The 17,125-nt window shown below is 41.9% G+C and overlaps 1 protein-coding gene across 2 annotated transcripts; it reads left to right on the top strand.

Annotated features, from left to right (window-relative positions):
- The first annotated feature begins 75 nt into the window (after positions 1–75).
- gpat3 (glycerol-3-phosphate acyltransferase 3) lies at positions 76–16,623 on the top strand. 2 transcript variants are annotated; one of them, XM_085166225.1, is made up of 13 exons: positions 76–175; positions 1,036–1,208; positions 1,321–1,387; positions 3,364–3,652; positions 4,001–4,075; positions 4,152–4,241; positions 4,309–4,402; positions 4,510–4,625; positions 5,152–5,207; positions 5,305–5,390; positions 5,486–5,614; positions 7,569–7,648; positions 15,761–16,623. In XM_085166225.1, the coding sequence occupies exons 2-13, from the start codon at positions 1,065–1,067 to the stop codon at positions 15,888–15,890; spliced, it is 1,356 nt and encodes a 451-aa protein (XP_085022351.1). In that variant the 5' UTR covers positions 76–175; positions 1,036–1,064; the 3' UTR covers positions 15,891–16,623. The 2 variants fall into 2 exon arrangements, with proteins under 2 accessions (XP_085022351.1, XP_085022350.1); XM_085166224.1 differs by having other exon boundaries at positions 161–295.
- Positions 16,624–17,125: the final 502 nt, after the last annotated feature.

Genomic DNA, 17,125 nt, shown 5'->3' with positions numbered 1-17,125 from the left:
CAGACTCCGCTGGAGGAGGAGCGGGCTGGTTAGCGAGCTAACCATAAAACCAGCGGGCTGAAGGTTCAGTTTCTACGGACAGCAGAACGATAGAGACCCGCTCGCCTCTCCTCGCTCCCAGGCACACTTCCACTGAAACAGGGCCTTCTGTGGGGGTCCTGTCCCGGTAACCCGGGTTAGTTCAGTTTAGATAGTCGGACTAACGGGTCTAAATTCCTTTATCCGAACAATAGCTCTAGTAATTCACTCCTGTAACGGTACTTTGGATTTGAAACGTACAAATACTCGATTACAGGTAAGAGTTGCACTTCCAGAGTCACCGCAGGCTGTTTAATAATCATAGTTTTGAATGTTTGTTGTTGTTATTGTTGTTTTAACAGCTAAACTGATTGTTCTGCTAAAGTTTTAAAACTACTTCATTTACTGCTGTGAGTGACTGTTTTATACTCAATATATGAACCTGTAGTTAACAACTGATTTCATTCTGAGTTCAAAATGGTCATTTTCTCATTATAAATTTTTATCTCAATTAAAATTTGTTGTTTTTATATTACATTAAATTACAAGTTTAAAGGGTTATATGTGTTTTAAAAGGGCTGTAAACATATTATTATGTATTAATTATGCATTAGTTAAATATGTGCACTTGTTTTTTAAACAGCCTGTGATATAATGAAATGCCTTATTTGTCTTTCTCACGCAATAGTCAAAACTCTTCACCTTCCTCTCATTTAAAAGCAGACAAATATGAAATTCACATTTTTAACCTATATTCAATCAAATATTTGATGTTTTGTTGGTAAAAACAAACAAACAAACACAAACCTAAAACATTTCTATTATTATAACTTCAATTCAGCAACAGCTGTAATATGAATTAAAATATTTGTTCTGGAAAGTCAAAGAATGAAAGTATATTGGGGAGAAGGACGGCATGCTGACTGTGGTGGAGGTGATGGGGAGCAGGTCAGAGTGTTTTTGGTTCGTCCTCAAGGGAACATGATGGTAACGCCTCCTTTAACCTCCTGTTTGCAGATGATGAGGTGACGTGCAAGCTGTCAGCAATGGAGGACCTGTGGACCGTGGCCGTGGCTGTTTTCCAGCTATGGATGTTCGTAGTCGTGTTCTTCATCACGCTGCCCGCCATGTTCGGCCTCTCTCTGGGTGTCACCAGCGTCTACATCCAGATCCTGGTTAAACTCCTTGAGGTAAGCTGTCCTCAGAGGAATTCGTGTCTATGCTCAACATGTGTGTAAAGTTGTGCAATGAGCAGCAGCGGCAGAGTGGGGTCAGAGGTCATCTGTCCTAATAACATTGCAGTGGGCCACGATACGAATCCAGAGAGGACGCCAGGAGCAGCCCAGCGTACCCGCACCGCTGCCCAATGGTGAGTCTGCTCGCATCACAGCAGCAAACATTCAGTCAGTCAGTTAATCAATAAATAATGACTAATGATCAGACGTAGAAATACATCATCAGAGAAGTTTGATTATTCACATTTATGTAAAAACTACCAGACAGCAAAAGCTGTCAGATAAAGACTCATCATCCTCAATAACAAATATAATAAAAACAGGAAAAATATTTTAAACAGGGAATAAAAAACATCAAAATAAAATTATGTATATGTCATGTATATATGTTTTATAATAACATTTTTATATAATTCTATAAATCTAATTTTAAAAAGACACTTTAAATAAAGAAACTATAATATATATGTATATATACATAATATATATACATATATTTATAATAAATGAGGTACAAAGCTGTTGGATATTGTCATAATCCGTGTCATAATAAAAAATCAGAAATAATAATGTTTTTACAATAAATGATTTCTAATAACATTAGAATAATATTTGTAAACACTAAAATTAGATCTTTAAGGCTTTAAAGAGTGAATCGCTATGTTAAACATTTTAATGATCACATCTGGTCAAATTGAAACTGTATTTATTAAATAAACCAATAATCCCGTTGATCTCATCACTGATCAAACTTTTGTTCCGTTCTGATGTGGCGCACAAGACTTTAAAAGCAGAAAGAGATTCCTCTGTGCTGCTGCTTGGAGTTTCAGCTCCTGTTCCTGTTGGGATGTTTGGCTGCAAGCACAGATCACGTGACGCTGTGCGCCGAGGGTGGGGGTTTCCTATTGGTCAGCTGCAGCATCTGATGTTGGGCTGTAGGTCAGGGAGAGAAGCACATGGCTCGTCTCAGGATGATGATGCAACAGCTGCTTACATAACGCTGGTCAAACAGAAGCCTGAGAAACTCAGACACACACACTAACACAATAACACACACTTTAACACACACTAACACACACATTAATAACAAACACAGTTACTGCTGCTTTGCTGCTGTGTGTCAGAGGTTTAACCCTTAACAGCCTGTAGGCCTCACAGATTTACTGCAAACTTTTTCTGAGGCACAAGATCAGAAAAAAAAATAGAAATAAATACAAGAACCTTTCACACAGAGTCAAACGTCAGGACAGGAAAGTGACCAAAGTTTAAAAAAAAGGGTCATTCAGGTCCCTCTGGGTTAATTCAAGGACAAAGACATGGAAACAGGAAGACACACAAACATGAAAACAACAAAAAAAATATAAGACTCTAAACAACTACAGAGAGACACAAAACCACCACACAGAGAACAAAATGACCCCCAAAACACATGAAAACACATAGCGACACAGAAACAATCACACTGGTTCTCAAAAAGTTGATGTTTTCAGTAGGAGAAATGTTTCATCATCATCCAAGTGACTTCTTCAGTCTCAGCTGACTGCAGGTTTCCCCAATCTTATAAACAGTAAATTTGCCTGAAACCAGCCCACTGACGAACAATGTGAGGTCAGTTTCATGATCATTGTTATGACCATGAGTAGCATTTACAGAGAGGCTGCAATGGTTAAGATTAAGGAACTGACCTCACAGCCCATCTTTCACCAGTGGTGCTAGTTTCAGTTAGTATGCACATGTACTGTTTATAAGATTGGGGAAACCTGCAGTCAGGTTCTGTTTAAAGGTTGGAAACCTGGAGTCAGCTGAGACTGAATAAATCACTTGGATGATGTTTCTCCCACTGAAGAATCCAGATGAACAGAATCAACGATTGAGATTTGCTCACCTGGATGATTGATCATGCATCAAGACAGTCACACAGGCTTTTAAAAGAAAATCACAGAGACACGAGGAGTGTGATAAAACATATGAAAATACATGATATATGCTCAAATAAAGACAGTGAGACTAAACGCGATGCTGTTCTTTGTCCCTTCCTCTCTCGTCTCCACTGTGTCTTTGTTAAACTCTGGTCCTGCTGAACTCTTTCTGAAACTCTCTGATGACTCAGGGATCATCGAGCGAGCGGAGGGCTCGATGGAGGAGGAGATGGAGCAGTTGCGACGTTCTCGGTCTCTGGAAGGCGGTGAGTTTGCTCTGAGTGACGCCTTGTATTTCTGCAAGAAGGGCCTGGAGAGCATCGTGGACGACCAGGTGACCCAGCGCTTCTCCTCTGAGGAGCTGGCCTCCTGGAACCTCCTGACCCGCACCAACCAGAACTTCCGCTACATCAGCCTCCGCCTCACCATCTTCTGGGGCATCGGCGTGTTTGTGCGCTACTGTGTCCTCTTCCCTCTCAGGTCAGTGTGTCACAGCTCGACCTCTCACCTACCCGGGGAGGCACTGATTTCAGCATCCTTGGCCTTTGCAACAGGAACAGCAGCTCTCACAGCGGTGAAGCAATTCAGCCAGAGGCACGTTTCAGTGCTCTCAGGTCACTCCAGTGCTCTTCTGCTTTTAACTAATAAACATATCTCCAAATCATCATCACCGCAGTGCAGTCTGTACATGTGCAGTTTGTATGGTTACACCCATCATTCAGAAACCAGGTGACAGAGCTACTATCTCTCTGAGGCCTTCTCAGTGAATAAAAGTGAGGCAGCTCTGATCAGGGGGATTTTCACCTTCTCCTCCTCATGTCTCTGCAGGATTACTCTGGCCATCATCGGCCTCTCGTGGCTTGTGATCGGAACGACTCTAGTTGGATTTCTGCCTGAGAACAGGTATGGCGCTTCCACGGTTCACAGCTTTGGTGACTGCCTCGGCGAGGCACAGACTGAGCATGTGCATCTGTTTCAGTGTGAAGTACTGGCTGAGCGAAGTTGTCCACCTGACCTGCTACAGGATCTGTGCCCGGGCGCTGTCGGCCACCATCCGCTACCACAACAAGTCAGTCCACTTCATCGCTTTCTGTCGAGTACTTCCTGTCGATCTGAACACGTGTTTCTTTCTGCAGAGAGAACCGACCTCAGAAAGGAGGGATCTGCGTGGCTAATCACACCACGCCCATCGATGTAGTGATCCTGGCCAATGATGGCTGCTATGCCATGGTAAGTGTCGTGCGTGCGTGGGTGTGTGTTTATGTGTGTTTGTCGGTGTGCCTTTGTGTGTTTGTACATGTGTGTGTTCTGTTGTCTTGATGCTATGTTGTCCTCAGGTGGGGCAGATTCATGGAGGTCTGATGGGGGTCATCCAGAGGTCGATGGTGAGGTCGTGCCCTCATGTTTGGTTTGAGAGGTCGGAGATGAAAGACCGCCACGCGGTGACCAGCAGGTGAGGCTGACTGTAAACGATTTCACCTGCCAGACAGAGTCAGACGTTTTTATTTCTGCTCCAAACCATGATGGTGGAGATGCTCTGACATCACTGACAGCTGGGTGCGGCCCGTATGATCACACATTTTTAGCATTGTGACCTTTAATTTGTTCCGTTGGCTCAGGAGGTAGTTCAGCGTGGCTCTGCCTGTCAGAGCCGGTGGATCAGGAGCCTGTGTGTATGTTTGTGCGTGTGTTTTATCCTCTGCCGAGCTGCTGATGATCAACTGTTGATGTTTACCTTGCTGTCTCCTCTGCAAGCTGTGGCCGTGTGGCGTAACGCTTTGATGAGTCAGCTGAATTGGTCCAGGGTCACTTCCTGTGAACTAAATGCTCACCACAGCCTCGAGCTCGAGGGTCACACTCAGGCTTCGTGACCACATTACACTCAAACAGCGAGAGAATGGGAACATCTGTAATTACAGCTGTTTAGTGTTGATGCAGATGTGTTTGATGACTCACTGATGTGTGCTTCCTCTCTGCAGGCTCAGAGCTCACGTAGCAGCAAAGACCAAACTTCCCATCCTTATATTTCCTGAAGGTCAGCGTCACATGATGGTGGTGGTGATGATGATGGTGGTGGTGATGATAATCTTGATTTGATGGCGGGATAATGTCTGTCTGTGTCTCTGTAACAGGAACTTGTATCAACAACACGTCGGTCATGATGTTTAAGAAGGGCAGCTTTGAGATCGGAGGAACGATCCATCCCGTCGCCATCAAGGTAGCAAAGCTGCACGATGATCAATTAGTCCAGAGAATGTTTTACCTGAGCCAATCGGCTTTGAGAACCTGACTCACCTTCACTTTGTGTCTCAGTACGACCCTCGCTTGGGTGATGCTTTCTGGAACAGCAGCAAGTACAACATGGTCAGCTATCTGCTGCGTACCATGACCAGTTGGGCCATTGTCGTCAATGTGTGGTACCTCCCACCCATGACCATACAGGTACGCCTCGGAGGTCAACGTCTCTAGAAACACCCCAGGGAGGGATCTGAAGTACGAGTGGGCAAATTAAACTATATTTTTGGCCTTTAACTTTTCACACACATACTGATTAATCCATCAGGGGTTACCCGTCACATGACCTCACAGGAAACAACAGGTAGAAAAGATCAGCTGATCGACGTTCTGCTTGTGACCAACAAACTTCCCACCAACATTTACATCACCAAATGTCTGAGCATAAATCATTTGACACTAATATAGGAAACATTAACTGTTAACTGATGAGAAACGCACACACACACACAATAATACTGAAAGGCCTCAAATAGAAACACAATAAAGACACAAAGTGCAAAGCGCATAGAAATTGTACTGTTTAGAAACCTATGCACAAGAGTTGCAAACAACAAAGTTATATACAACCATTTACCTAAAAATGCAGCCAGTGCCTCAGGCGTTTTTTCTATAACCCTCACAATAAGATGCCACACAAATGACTTGTGCCACTCCAAAAAATAGTTTCTGTCCACTATAAGACGAGGAACACATCACATTTTTCCACCAATAGGAAAAGTTTTTTTTTCTTGTTTGGTTTGTTTTTCAGCAGCAAATTATAATGAGCACTATTCTTAGGAAGTGTCTGTTGACCCCAGAGGGTTAACCCAGTGAATTATTTTGTGTTTCATCCAGAGTTAGTCTGGACTTCCTGAAGGCCTGACGTCTGAAGGTTTGAGCGCTTTCCTTTGATTTTCAGGGATCTGCCCATGCTGTAATTCCCACTCTCACCTAATTGGGGCAGCATCTGCTTCACTGTGTCAGGAAGGTGACACTGTAACACCTGAGCATCATCATCATCGCTCTATTCAATTCAATTCAATTCAATTTTATTTATATAGCGCCAAATCACAACAAATGTCGCCTCAAGGCGCTTCATAGATACAGAGAAAAGCCCAACAATCATATGACCCCCTATGAGCAAGCACTTTGGCGACAGTGGGAAGGAAAAACTCCCTTTTAACAGGAAGAAACCTCCGGCAGAACCAGGCTCAGGGAGGGGCGGCCATCTGCTGCGACCGGTTGGGGTGAGAGAAGGAAGACAGGATAAAAGACATGCTGTGGAAGAGAGACAGAGATTAATAACAGATACGATTCAATACAGAGAGGTCTGTTAATACATAGTGAGTGAGAAAGGTGACTGGAAAGGAAAAACTCAATGCATCATGGGAATCCCCCGGCAGCCTACATCTATTGCAGCATAACTAAGGGAGGATTCAGGGTCACCTGGTCCAGCCCTAACTATATGCTTTAGCAAAAAGGAAGGTTTTAAGCCTAATCTTAAAAGTAGAGATAGTGTCTGTCTCCTGAATCCAAACTGGAAGCTGGTTCCACAGAAGAGGGGCCTGAAAACTGAAGGCTCTCCCTCCCATTCTACTTTTAAATACTCTAGGAACAACAAGTAGGCCTGCAGAGCGAGAGCGAAGTGCTCTAATAGGGTGATATGGTACTACAAGGTCATTAAGATAAGATGGGGCCTGATTATTTAAGACCTTGTATGTGAGGAGCAGGATTTTGAATTAAATTCTGGATTTAACAGGAAGCCAATGAAGGGAAGCCAAAACAGGAGAAATATGCTCTCTCTTTCCAGTCCCTGTCAGTACTCTTGCTGCAGCATTTTGGATTAACTGAAGGCTTTTCAGTGAGTTTTTTGGACATCCTGATAATAATGAATTGCAGTAGTCTAGCCTGGAAGTAATAAAAGAGACGCTCTCCAGCGTCTCTTTTGATGGAGGGTGATGATGGTGATGACAGCTCTGCAGATGAAGACGAGGAGTTAAATGCTGTGCTGTTCGCCATTTGGGCTTTTAAAAGCAGTGTTACCGAAGCATAAACACGTTCACACACAGATGGTGAGAGTCATGTGATCACAGCTAACATGACCGCGATGTGTTTTCAGGATGGAGAGGATGCAGTCCAGTTTGCCAACAGAGTGAAATCTGCCGTTGCTTGTCAGGGAGGACTGCTTGACCTGGCATGGTGAGTACTCAGATTACTCAGTACAGTTACTCAACTACATCACACTTGAAGTTTGTATCTACATTAGAACAGTTTAAAGATAGAAAACACTTTTTTAAATGATGAAATAGCAACTTTGTTCTGATTCAAACACTGAACGTTAGATTTAGTTTGTTCGTCCCGGTTTGTAGGTGTCAGTCGTGGCGACATCTGCTTTCACATACAGCGAGCTGAAGGATTTCACCTCAGCAGCAGGGACTATTTTCTCTCAGCCGAGCGAGCTCACAGAGAAAAGGGCTCATTTAAAGTGACGTGTCAGCACAACTCAATAAAACTAACAAGCAAATGATTACGCACTGTAAATAATAAATTAATGAGTAGTTTTTTGTGTTTGAGTCCTGAAGTTATGACTATATGATATTTATAATCCATAAAGTTGCAAAACAAAATTTTTAAGCATCAATTCTGTGTCGAAAACCAATCTATTCTAATCTAATCTGTTTTTCAATCTATTTTGAAGTTCCTGTTAATCGTTGTTAAGAGATATATTCTAAAACACTTCTTCAGTAGAGAATCAGAGAGGAGAAACACACAGAATTTCTTGCTAGCAAGGGCAGCCTAGAGTGAGACTCAGAGACTCGCACTGAGGACTTGCCCTGGTTCTTTATTTATACACTTCAGTGAGCGTTTGTTCCATACATTGAAATGTGGGGGTGTATGTGTGTGTGTGTGTGTGTGGGTGTGTGTGGCCAGAGTGTGACCCCATGAATGACTTCCCTAAACCATCTAAACAAAAGGCACTTAGCCTAAAACAGATATAGCTACGTTAATCCTACCATAAAACAATAAAACAAGGTACGAACTTTCTCATGCTCACAGGATGTGGGGGTGAAAACCAGAACACCCTGGAATGTTACAGACTTCCTAGGATGAGACATCCTTTCAATAAACACAAATGGTTACATGCAGTATTCTACCATATACAAACTTATATAATTAAAAGATTATACTGACTACTAAGTACAATTTTCCATTGACATTCCCTCCTGTTGTCAGTATAAATTTAAATGAGATATCAGTATGTAACATCTTGTTGTACATTTTCTGTCACATCGTCATTGGTCACACAAAGTCTTCATGTTCCAACAGGTCGGAGTCATTATCATCACTTGTCATGGCTATGTATGCAGCAACAGTGGAAAATATTATGCGGTTAATCAAAAGTTTTAAACACGGCAGTATACATGTTACAAAGACACAAAATAAAAGTAGAAATATCCCAACTCCGATGAGTAGTCCTTTTAGCACCTGTAACCAGGAGCCAATGTAAAGCCAAGAAAACCAGTCACTTGTATCGCTTACATAGTCCTGATTTTGGGCCTGCTGGATTTGTCTCAAAGGTGTGCTGGGCATATGGGAACAGACATAATAGTCTGTATTTGCCGATTCTGTCTTTGTCCTGTAAAGGTGAGCGTCGTAGTCAAGGTAACCAGGAGGGTCCACCTTCCCATGGCTACGAACAGGTCCGTCACACCCTACTACTTGGTTACTCTAGAGTTGGCCAATGGCTGGAGGTTGAAGTGCGAGCAATTCCCTACGGGCGCCCAATCAGCACTTCCCCCTCGCCACTGAAGCAACCAAGTGAGGGTGAAACTTTCCTCTACTAGTTGATTTCTGTGGAGGAAGTGGAATCCTCTGGGACCTCAACCTTTTTGCAGTTGCTCTGATGTATCCAGGAGGGTCTCTCTGCTATTCTGCAGGCAGCTGGAGTGGTCAGAAGCACTTGAAATGGCCTCTATCAACCCCCATCACCTTGCTTTAGGCCTTCGTCCTGCGATAGGAATATTTATGACTCTTCTATTGTCCATCCTCTGCAGAAAAACCCCTCTGTGGAAAGGGTGCTGGGTCCAGTTATCTTACTGTTGTTATGATCCCAGCAGTCTTCAGAGTGTCATCATATGCACAATACAGTGACACAGCATTAGGTGATGTTCATAGGAAACTGCTGTCATCACCACCATAGCTTCTGGTTCCTGTGCTTTTCACAGAATCATGATGTCATCCTTAGACTCCCTCTGCGCTGTCGATGGAGCTTGGCACGCTCCCCTCATCCTTCAGGTGCCCGTCTGTTGTCCACAATCTCCTCTGTTGGCCTCTGGAAATCCCCCTTGGCACAGCTCTCATTCCAACGCAGTTTCGTGGTCCTTGCTGTGGCTCCAAAGTCTGATCTCATGATGGGCCCCAACCAGCTTGACCTTTGACCTCAACCACTGCCTGGGCTGTCAGCTATGCCTGGAATGGTTCTCGCTTCTCACTGGACCTCTGAAGATTTCTCAGGAGATGACTGCTGCACCTGTATTTCCTTGCTAGGAGGAAAAACTTCTATTTGGAGAGCATGTCAACAATCATCAAACCACATTCTTTAGTTCAGTGAACTTCACTTATAGGCCATCAAAGCCTCATCTGAGCATGGATGCACCACTTGTATAGGTTTAATACCCGTTGAATGAACTGTTAATCACACAAATCGCTGCAAAAATCATATAAAACATAGTTTAATGTTAATTCATTGTTTCATATTAATCCTGGACCCCTCCTCTTGACGCATGGACACTCCCATGAGTCAACTCATCAAAACCAGATTCCTGTCTTAAAGAAAAAGGTTAGCTAGATCATGTCCCAGGCAACATCAGGGCGTCTCCTCCTCTGGAGCAGCACCACCCCGGACCTATAACCCTGCAATAAAAGATGTTAGTGTGTTTTGCATATTAAGTTTGCTTAACACCTGGCTCCGCCAGGAGCCTGCATACACACCATCATGGCCTGAAAAACAAGATCTGGAAGTGAAATCAAACTTCACTCTTATAAACAATTATATCATAAGAGTAATAAAGCATTCAACATCAGCAAGACAAGTATCATGTGCAGGGTTTTTTCAAATCAGTAAACTACAATTATTTCCATAATTTGCCTCAGACATGGATCATCCCATGTACTCAGTTAATATTAATGTAATCGGTGACTTCCCTTAAGCAAAGTCACTCCACTCATGTATCACTAGGAGCTCATAAAACTTATTTGTTTTTCTTATGTCACTTGTCCGCTTCTGCCGAATCCTCTACATGTACTCTTAGAAAAACAAACATTAGCAATACACATTGACCATCCGTGTGGTCAGACGCAGGTCGACAGGTTCCAGAGGTGCCATAAAAAGACCATAAAGTTAACCATCCCTAGCTGTGGAAAGAAGTGACACTAGTTTTCAACACAGGAAACACAGTATAACAGCATCACCAACTCATAACCTATAAACACAGTTTCTTCACACATAAACCCAGAAATCCTGTAGTAGAAAAACATTAACTAGTTTTCCTGTTATAAATTACATGATCAAACCACATGAAGAATTGTAATGCTGTAGAGAAGAAAATGTAAATGTTAGCGCTGCGCGGGTGTATACACTCTTTCTCACAGTAATCTCTGTGAGCAACACAAACCCATGAATAACACACCCCTGGTAGATTCACAAACACAGAAAGTGGCATTTAAAAGTTAAATCGGTATGCAACCTCGGATGTTGCTGTCATCTTTCTGCTCCTGTAAAAAGAAACACATAAATTCATCCACCCTTTTGGCCTGTCTAGGTGGAGGTTAACTTTGAGTCATGGTCAAGTCTTGTCAGGTTTTATCAGTCAGTCAGTTTGTTTTTATTTCCATTCATTCATTCATTCATCCATTCTTTCTTTCTTTGCTGATAGTGGAAACTATCGCCGCATTTGATTTCCACCCTCAGCAAAATGACGTCATTTCAAAAGAAAAAAGAACTTTAAATTGGATTATCTCGCTGAATCCTTTTTGGGCAGGGACTCTCATTTTCTAATTGTCCCAAATAAGTGACTTTCTCCTGAGCCCATTTCAATGTGGAGAAACTCACTTGTAACAATTTTTTATTTTTTTTTTTTTTTGACGACGTATCGTATAGCGCTTCTGTTCTAATCGTGCAGATCTGCTCAAACAGAGATTATCAAACAAAACTTTCAGTGCACAGTGAAAGTATCAAAATAAAAAGGCCTTGTTAAGTCATGACACAAGCTCCTCATCTCATGAGGGTAAATCATACCATTAGCATGGTTTATCATCATACTAATTGGCAGGCTCAACTTCACAACAAAAGAAAAATCATCAGCTAGATTCACTCCAAACCAACCATCAGCTGCACAACACACAACATAACCCTAATATGTTATGAGTTTAATCCCCAAGTCTGTGCCTTTCACTCATGTGGGCCACAGATCCATATTATCCAGTTTTTCTTTTTTCCCGTCATCATAAAACGTGAGACATGTCATCAGCTATTTCACAAAAGACGTTTGTTCTTACGTATTCAGAGTTGTGTATCTGGGTGCAGGATTCACTCACACATCAAAACAGGAAACTCAGTGTTTTAGAGTCTCCACTCTAACAAACTCCAACACATCTCATTCACTCGTGCTAGAATTCAGTCACCTTTCCTTAATCTAAGAACGATCAACTAATTTGCATATCAGCTATTAACCCACTAAGATGACAGGACAACAGAAATGCATGTTCAAAATGTTATCACAAAAATAGAATTTCCCTCATACAGTAAATTATTTGTTCTGCATCAATCAAGCAGGAAGCATCTCCCAATTTACTGTATTAACAACTAAATTTATTGTCTGATTTCTGGTTGGTCAAACCAGAATCTTTTTTTTCCACAAAAGTTAAACTGTTGTCCTGCAACCTAGAGAGTCAATTGTCAGCATTGGATAAATTCAGCATTTGATAACAAGTGTCTGTTAAATTCACACTATTTTAACACTGATGAGAGATAACAAGCTGATCTTCATTGCATGGGTGTTTGTGTTATTAGGCAGGTTTAATGCATGTCTGTGGAGCTGCATATCCAGCAGAACATGTTCTTAAAGCTGCCTTTCCGACACACTTCTCTGCTATTATTTAATCATTTTGTAACTAAAGTGCTATGAGTCCATTGATCTTTGCATCACTTCTCGTCACACTGAGTGACTTGGACAAGATGGTAAACAGACTCACATGCTTAAGATGTTGTCTAATCTTCATGAGCTCTCTTGTATTTGAAAGTGTTAGTAGGGTTAATGCATGTTCTGCTTGTGTGTGTGATTTTGTATGTTTCTTTTTGCAGTGTTTCAGACTCTTTCACAATCTTCCCACTTAAGCAGTCAGTTTTCTTTTCCCCAGGTTTGCTAACCCAAATTTTGATTTCCCAGATTAAACAAAATTCCTATGTGTTCTCACCACTCCTCTCACTCTGTTGTCCTCTCCCACTTCAACAGTCCAATAGCAGGCAGTTCTCTTTCAGCTTTGTCCTGTGTTTCACTGTCTTTTCTTGCCATTTTACTCCAAAGGTGGCAAATATCAAACTCCAACAGTCTCCTCAGTTCTCCTGAAATGTTCTTGTCACAGCACAGTGAATTTGCAGCTTGTTGGGAACACAGTGCCATTCATCCAATCAGGCAGGATGATGGGTTTACTCTTCTTCTCTGATGCTGTTTGTCCACACTGCTGCTGCTTGATGGGACTCTTTTCTCAGGACTTTGCTGCTGTCTCTTTATCTGCCATGTCATTGCTCTTTGGAGCTGCATTCCTTGTCTTCAGGGAGGAGTGAGAGCTCGCTTGTGAGTTTGAGAGACACATGGAGCTGTAAATAAGTTAGCCAGAAACTTGGCCTGAATGTTTCTAATGATGTTAAACTATAACTTTCTTCCGACCGCTGCATGTGGAAAATTGATTCAGGTCTGCTTGTCACCTGAAAGTGACAAACTAAGACATTTTCATTATTATTATCACTGCTTAATCAACACACACATCTCTCTCGCTCTGTTTTTGTGAACAGTCCTTTCTTAAAAGCAGAAAATAAGATTGTAGTTGTTCTTGGCTGATCAACACAAAACCTTTTTCCTATGATTATTTTTCATCTACAATGTAAATTTTGTCTCTTTTTCACTTTTAAATAGCTGGTGACCTGCAGAATCACCGCTCTCACAATCAGATGCAATTACTTTTACACAGCGCACAAAAACACTGTGACGTCAGACACATTCACACTCACTTTTTTCATCTGCGTAAATAAATCATTTGGCCAATGGCATGTGCCATTGTGATCCATAAATATGATCACAAATTTATTTAACTATTTTCAACCCACCAAAACAAATAAACAAAAACATAATGCTGATGCTATGAACACTCCACACACATGAGTCAAGATGCAGGAAAACTGCTCACGGAAACGCTGCACACTCCAGTTATCATAGTTATCATAGTTCTGTTTCCCTCTCTTTTATGAGTTCTTAGCCAGATCTCAATCTGATAATGTGTAGCTTGCTCATCAGCTCAGAAGAGACCACAACGCAACCTCACACAGTGGTTGCGTGCTTTGCCCCACAGTGGCAAAGACTTGCACTTTCATATTCAATTCAGCTTCTCCATCATGTAGTTTTCAGCTGTGTCATACAGGGTTCAGCATATTAGTTGTTTTCATAGGTTTGCTCTATATCTCAACAATGGCTCATATTAGGATAACAGTTTTTCAAATAGGTCAAGTGCCTCTATGCACGTAATTAGTTAAAGTATTTACCTATTTTACTTCATATGTCATTGTACTAAATTTGAGCAACCCTAAGCTTAATGCAGATTACTTTCAACAATTATCCACCTCACATCATGACTGACTGAGGTGCCTCTTCATATTAATATTATTTCATCATTAACACCAGTTTACAGGTTGTTATCCTTGCTATTATTAGTATGAATACATTAAAGATAAGTTGTAATTTAGCCTTTTGTTTATTCTCCATTTTCAAAGATTTTTGCTGGGCCGTCGCTGGCACGCTTGACTTCAGAGTGGTTTACTGATACGGCCTTCAACTTCACCCTAACGGTGAAGCGGTATCAGTTTTATGAGATGAAACTCAACCGTTCTCCTTTGTCACCAGTACTTGAGCCTCAGCAAAGAAAACAAAAATGGAAGCAATTCAGCAGCTTATTGTGCTGTAAAATCAACTTACTTCCAGACACACACACATATAGACATTTGCGCGCTAATTTGTCACGAAGTATTTCACGGCTACCTCTAAACCCAGTCTAAACACAGTTCCTTTTGGCGAACTTAAACCTAATTTGTCACGAAGTAATTTCAGCTACCTCTAAAACTAGTCTAAACACAGTTCCTTTTGGCCAACTCAACCTATTTTATCACGTGACTTTTTTAAACCTTTGCGGCCGTTTTATATACCAAAATAGTGTTTCTCACCCTCCGACGTCTCACTGGTGATTCGGATCATCAGACTGAATCCCAGCGCCGTGGACCAGGCCACCGGCCCAGACCCGAATTCAAGTCCTGGGGCTCTCTCCTCGTCTAAGAGGGCTGTGCACAGGCTTCAGTGCTGGTTCCCCACGGCGTCAGGAATCAGTGCTGGATCTTGGAACAGAGTCACAGATAACAGTTCTGATGTTTTCTGATCCGGCTCGAAGGACCAAATAATGTTAAGAGATATATTCTAAAACACTTCTTCAGTAGAGAATCAGAGAGGAGAAACACACAGAATTTCTTGCTAGCAAGGGCAGCCTAGAGTGAGACTCAGAGACTCGCACTGAGGACTTGCCCTGGTTCTTTATTTATACACTTCAGTGAGCGTTTGTTCCATACATTGAAATGTGGGGGTGTATGTGTGTGTGTGTGTGTGGGTGTGTGTGGCCAGAGTGTGACCCCATGAATGACTTCCCTAAACCATCTAAACAAAAGGCACTTAGCCTAAAACAGATATAGCTACGTTAATCCTACCATAAAACAATAAAACAAGGTACGAACTTTCTCATGCTCACAGGATGTGGGGGTGAAAACCAGAACACCCTGGAATGTTACAGACTTCCTAGGATGAGACATCCTTTCAATAAACACAAATGGTTACATGCAGTATTCTACCATATACAAACTTATATAATTAAAAGATTATACTGACTACTAAGTACAATTTTCCATTGACAATCGTGTGGGAAAAAAACTTAAACTGCAGGATTGAGATTCTCAGTGAAAACTTCCTTCCTGATTTTTTTTTTTCTCCATTTCAGGGACGGAAGCCTAAAGCGAGGGAAGGTGAAGGACGCGTATAAGGAAGAGCAGCAGAAGATGTACAGCAGGGTCATCGTCAGGCAGAACAGCATCAGTGCCACACACACCCGCAGAGACGATCAATCATAAACAATCAGTCACAGCAAAACTCGGTCGTCTGATTTTAGACTTTACAGGACAGACCTGAATGCCACATCAGACTGTGGGTGCAGGACAGCATCTCCACCAGCAGGAGGCAGCATGAGACAGCACAATCATCCATCCAGCTGCTCATCTCCTCCCCTTCATCATCATCATCATCATCGGCTGCCAGGACTGAACTCTTCATCACACAGATGAGGATGATTTATCACGTCATCATTGCTGTGTCTGATTTTAACTTTTGTACAAACATCTGAGCCAAACTGACACTTTTGCTCACTGTTTATTTCTCACATGGACGAAGAAATATTTCATCTGTGTGTCTACACACAACACACCATAACCCTCACACACACACACACACACACACACACACACACACAGAGAGAGATAGATAATCCACATTTTTCAAATCCCTTCTGCAGTAACAGGAAAAATAATAAAAGAATCTGAGAAACGTCTAAAACAGAGATCGACATAGTAAAGAAAGTAAACATTATTACAATATTACAACCTATATATATATTTAATAGTCTGTAAAATGAAAAGAAAGAAAAAGGCAGAGGGAAAACTAAACAAACATCAAACTTTTTTATGATTATTTTTATATTTGCCCACATCAGAGATGATGTAATGCAGGGTTCCCAACCTTTGGGATAAGGTCCTCACTGAGGTGAGAGGTCAGTCTACCTTTTCTTTCTTTATTAAAATAATCAGAATATTTAGGATCCATGTAATTATTTTATTATTTGGAATAATACAAAAATGTTTTTAATTACAAACATAAATGACAAGACGTACTGCGAAATGGACTCGAGTTTGAAGTATTCAGGTTACTTTACGTTACTCCAGTATTTCCACATGTGTTAATATTTTGTCACCTGTTAGCGGAGGTTAAATGAGTCATGTGAGGCCGCGTCTGTACTTCAGAGCCGACTTGAGAGGGAGGCGGCGGGCGGGCAGAGGGTGTTTACTGTGACGGCGCTTTAATAAAGAAAGCAGAGACTGTGAAATAACATGGAGCTATTCTTCCACACACGGCCGGCTTACATTTCACAGCCTCTGTGCTCGCGCCGAGGCCGCCGCCACCGCCTGGAATAACAATCCCACAGCTGGAATAGCCTGAACAGAAATGTTTGTTCTCCCCTAACAAGATTGTGAATTATTAATAGGATCTAAAGCCGATCCCATAACCCGATTGTTGAGGTGGGATTGTTGGCGAG

The sequence above is a fragment of the Neolamprologus multifasciatus genome, chromosome 7, assembly GCF_963576455.1.
Source record: "Neolamprologus multifasciatus chromosome 7, fNeoMul1.2, whole genome shotgun sequence".
Classification (NCBI taxonomy): domain Eukaryota; kingdom Metazoa; phylum Chordata; class Actinopteri; order Cichliformes; family Cichlidae; genus Neolamprologus; species Neolamprologus multifasciatus.
Note: the sequence above shows the minus strand (reverse complement) of the source record. Positions and strands in the feature narration are given on the sequence as shown.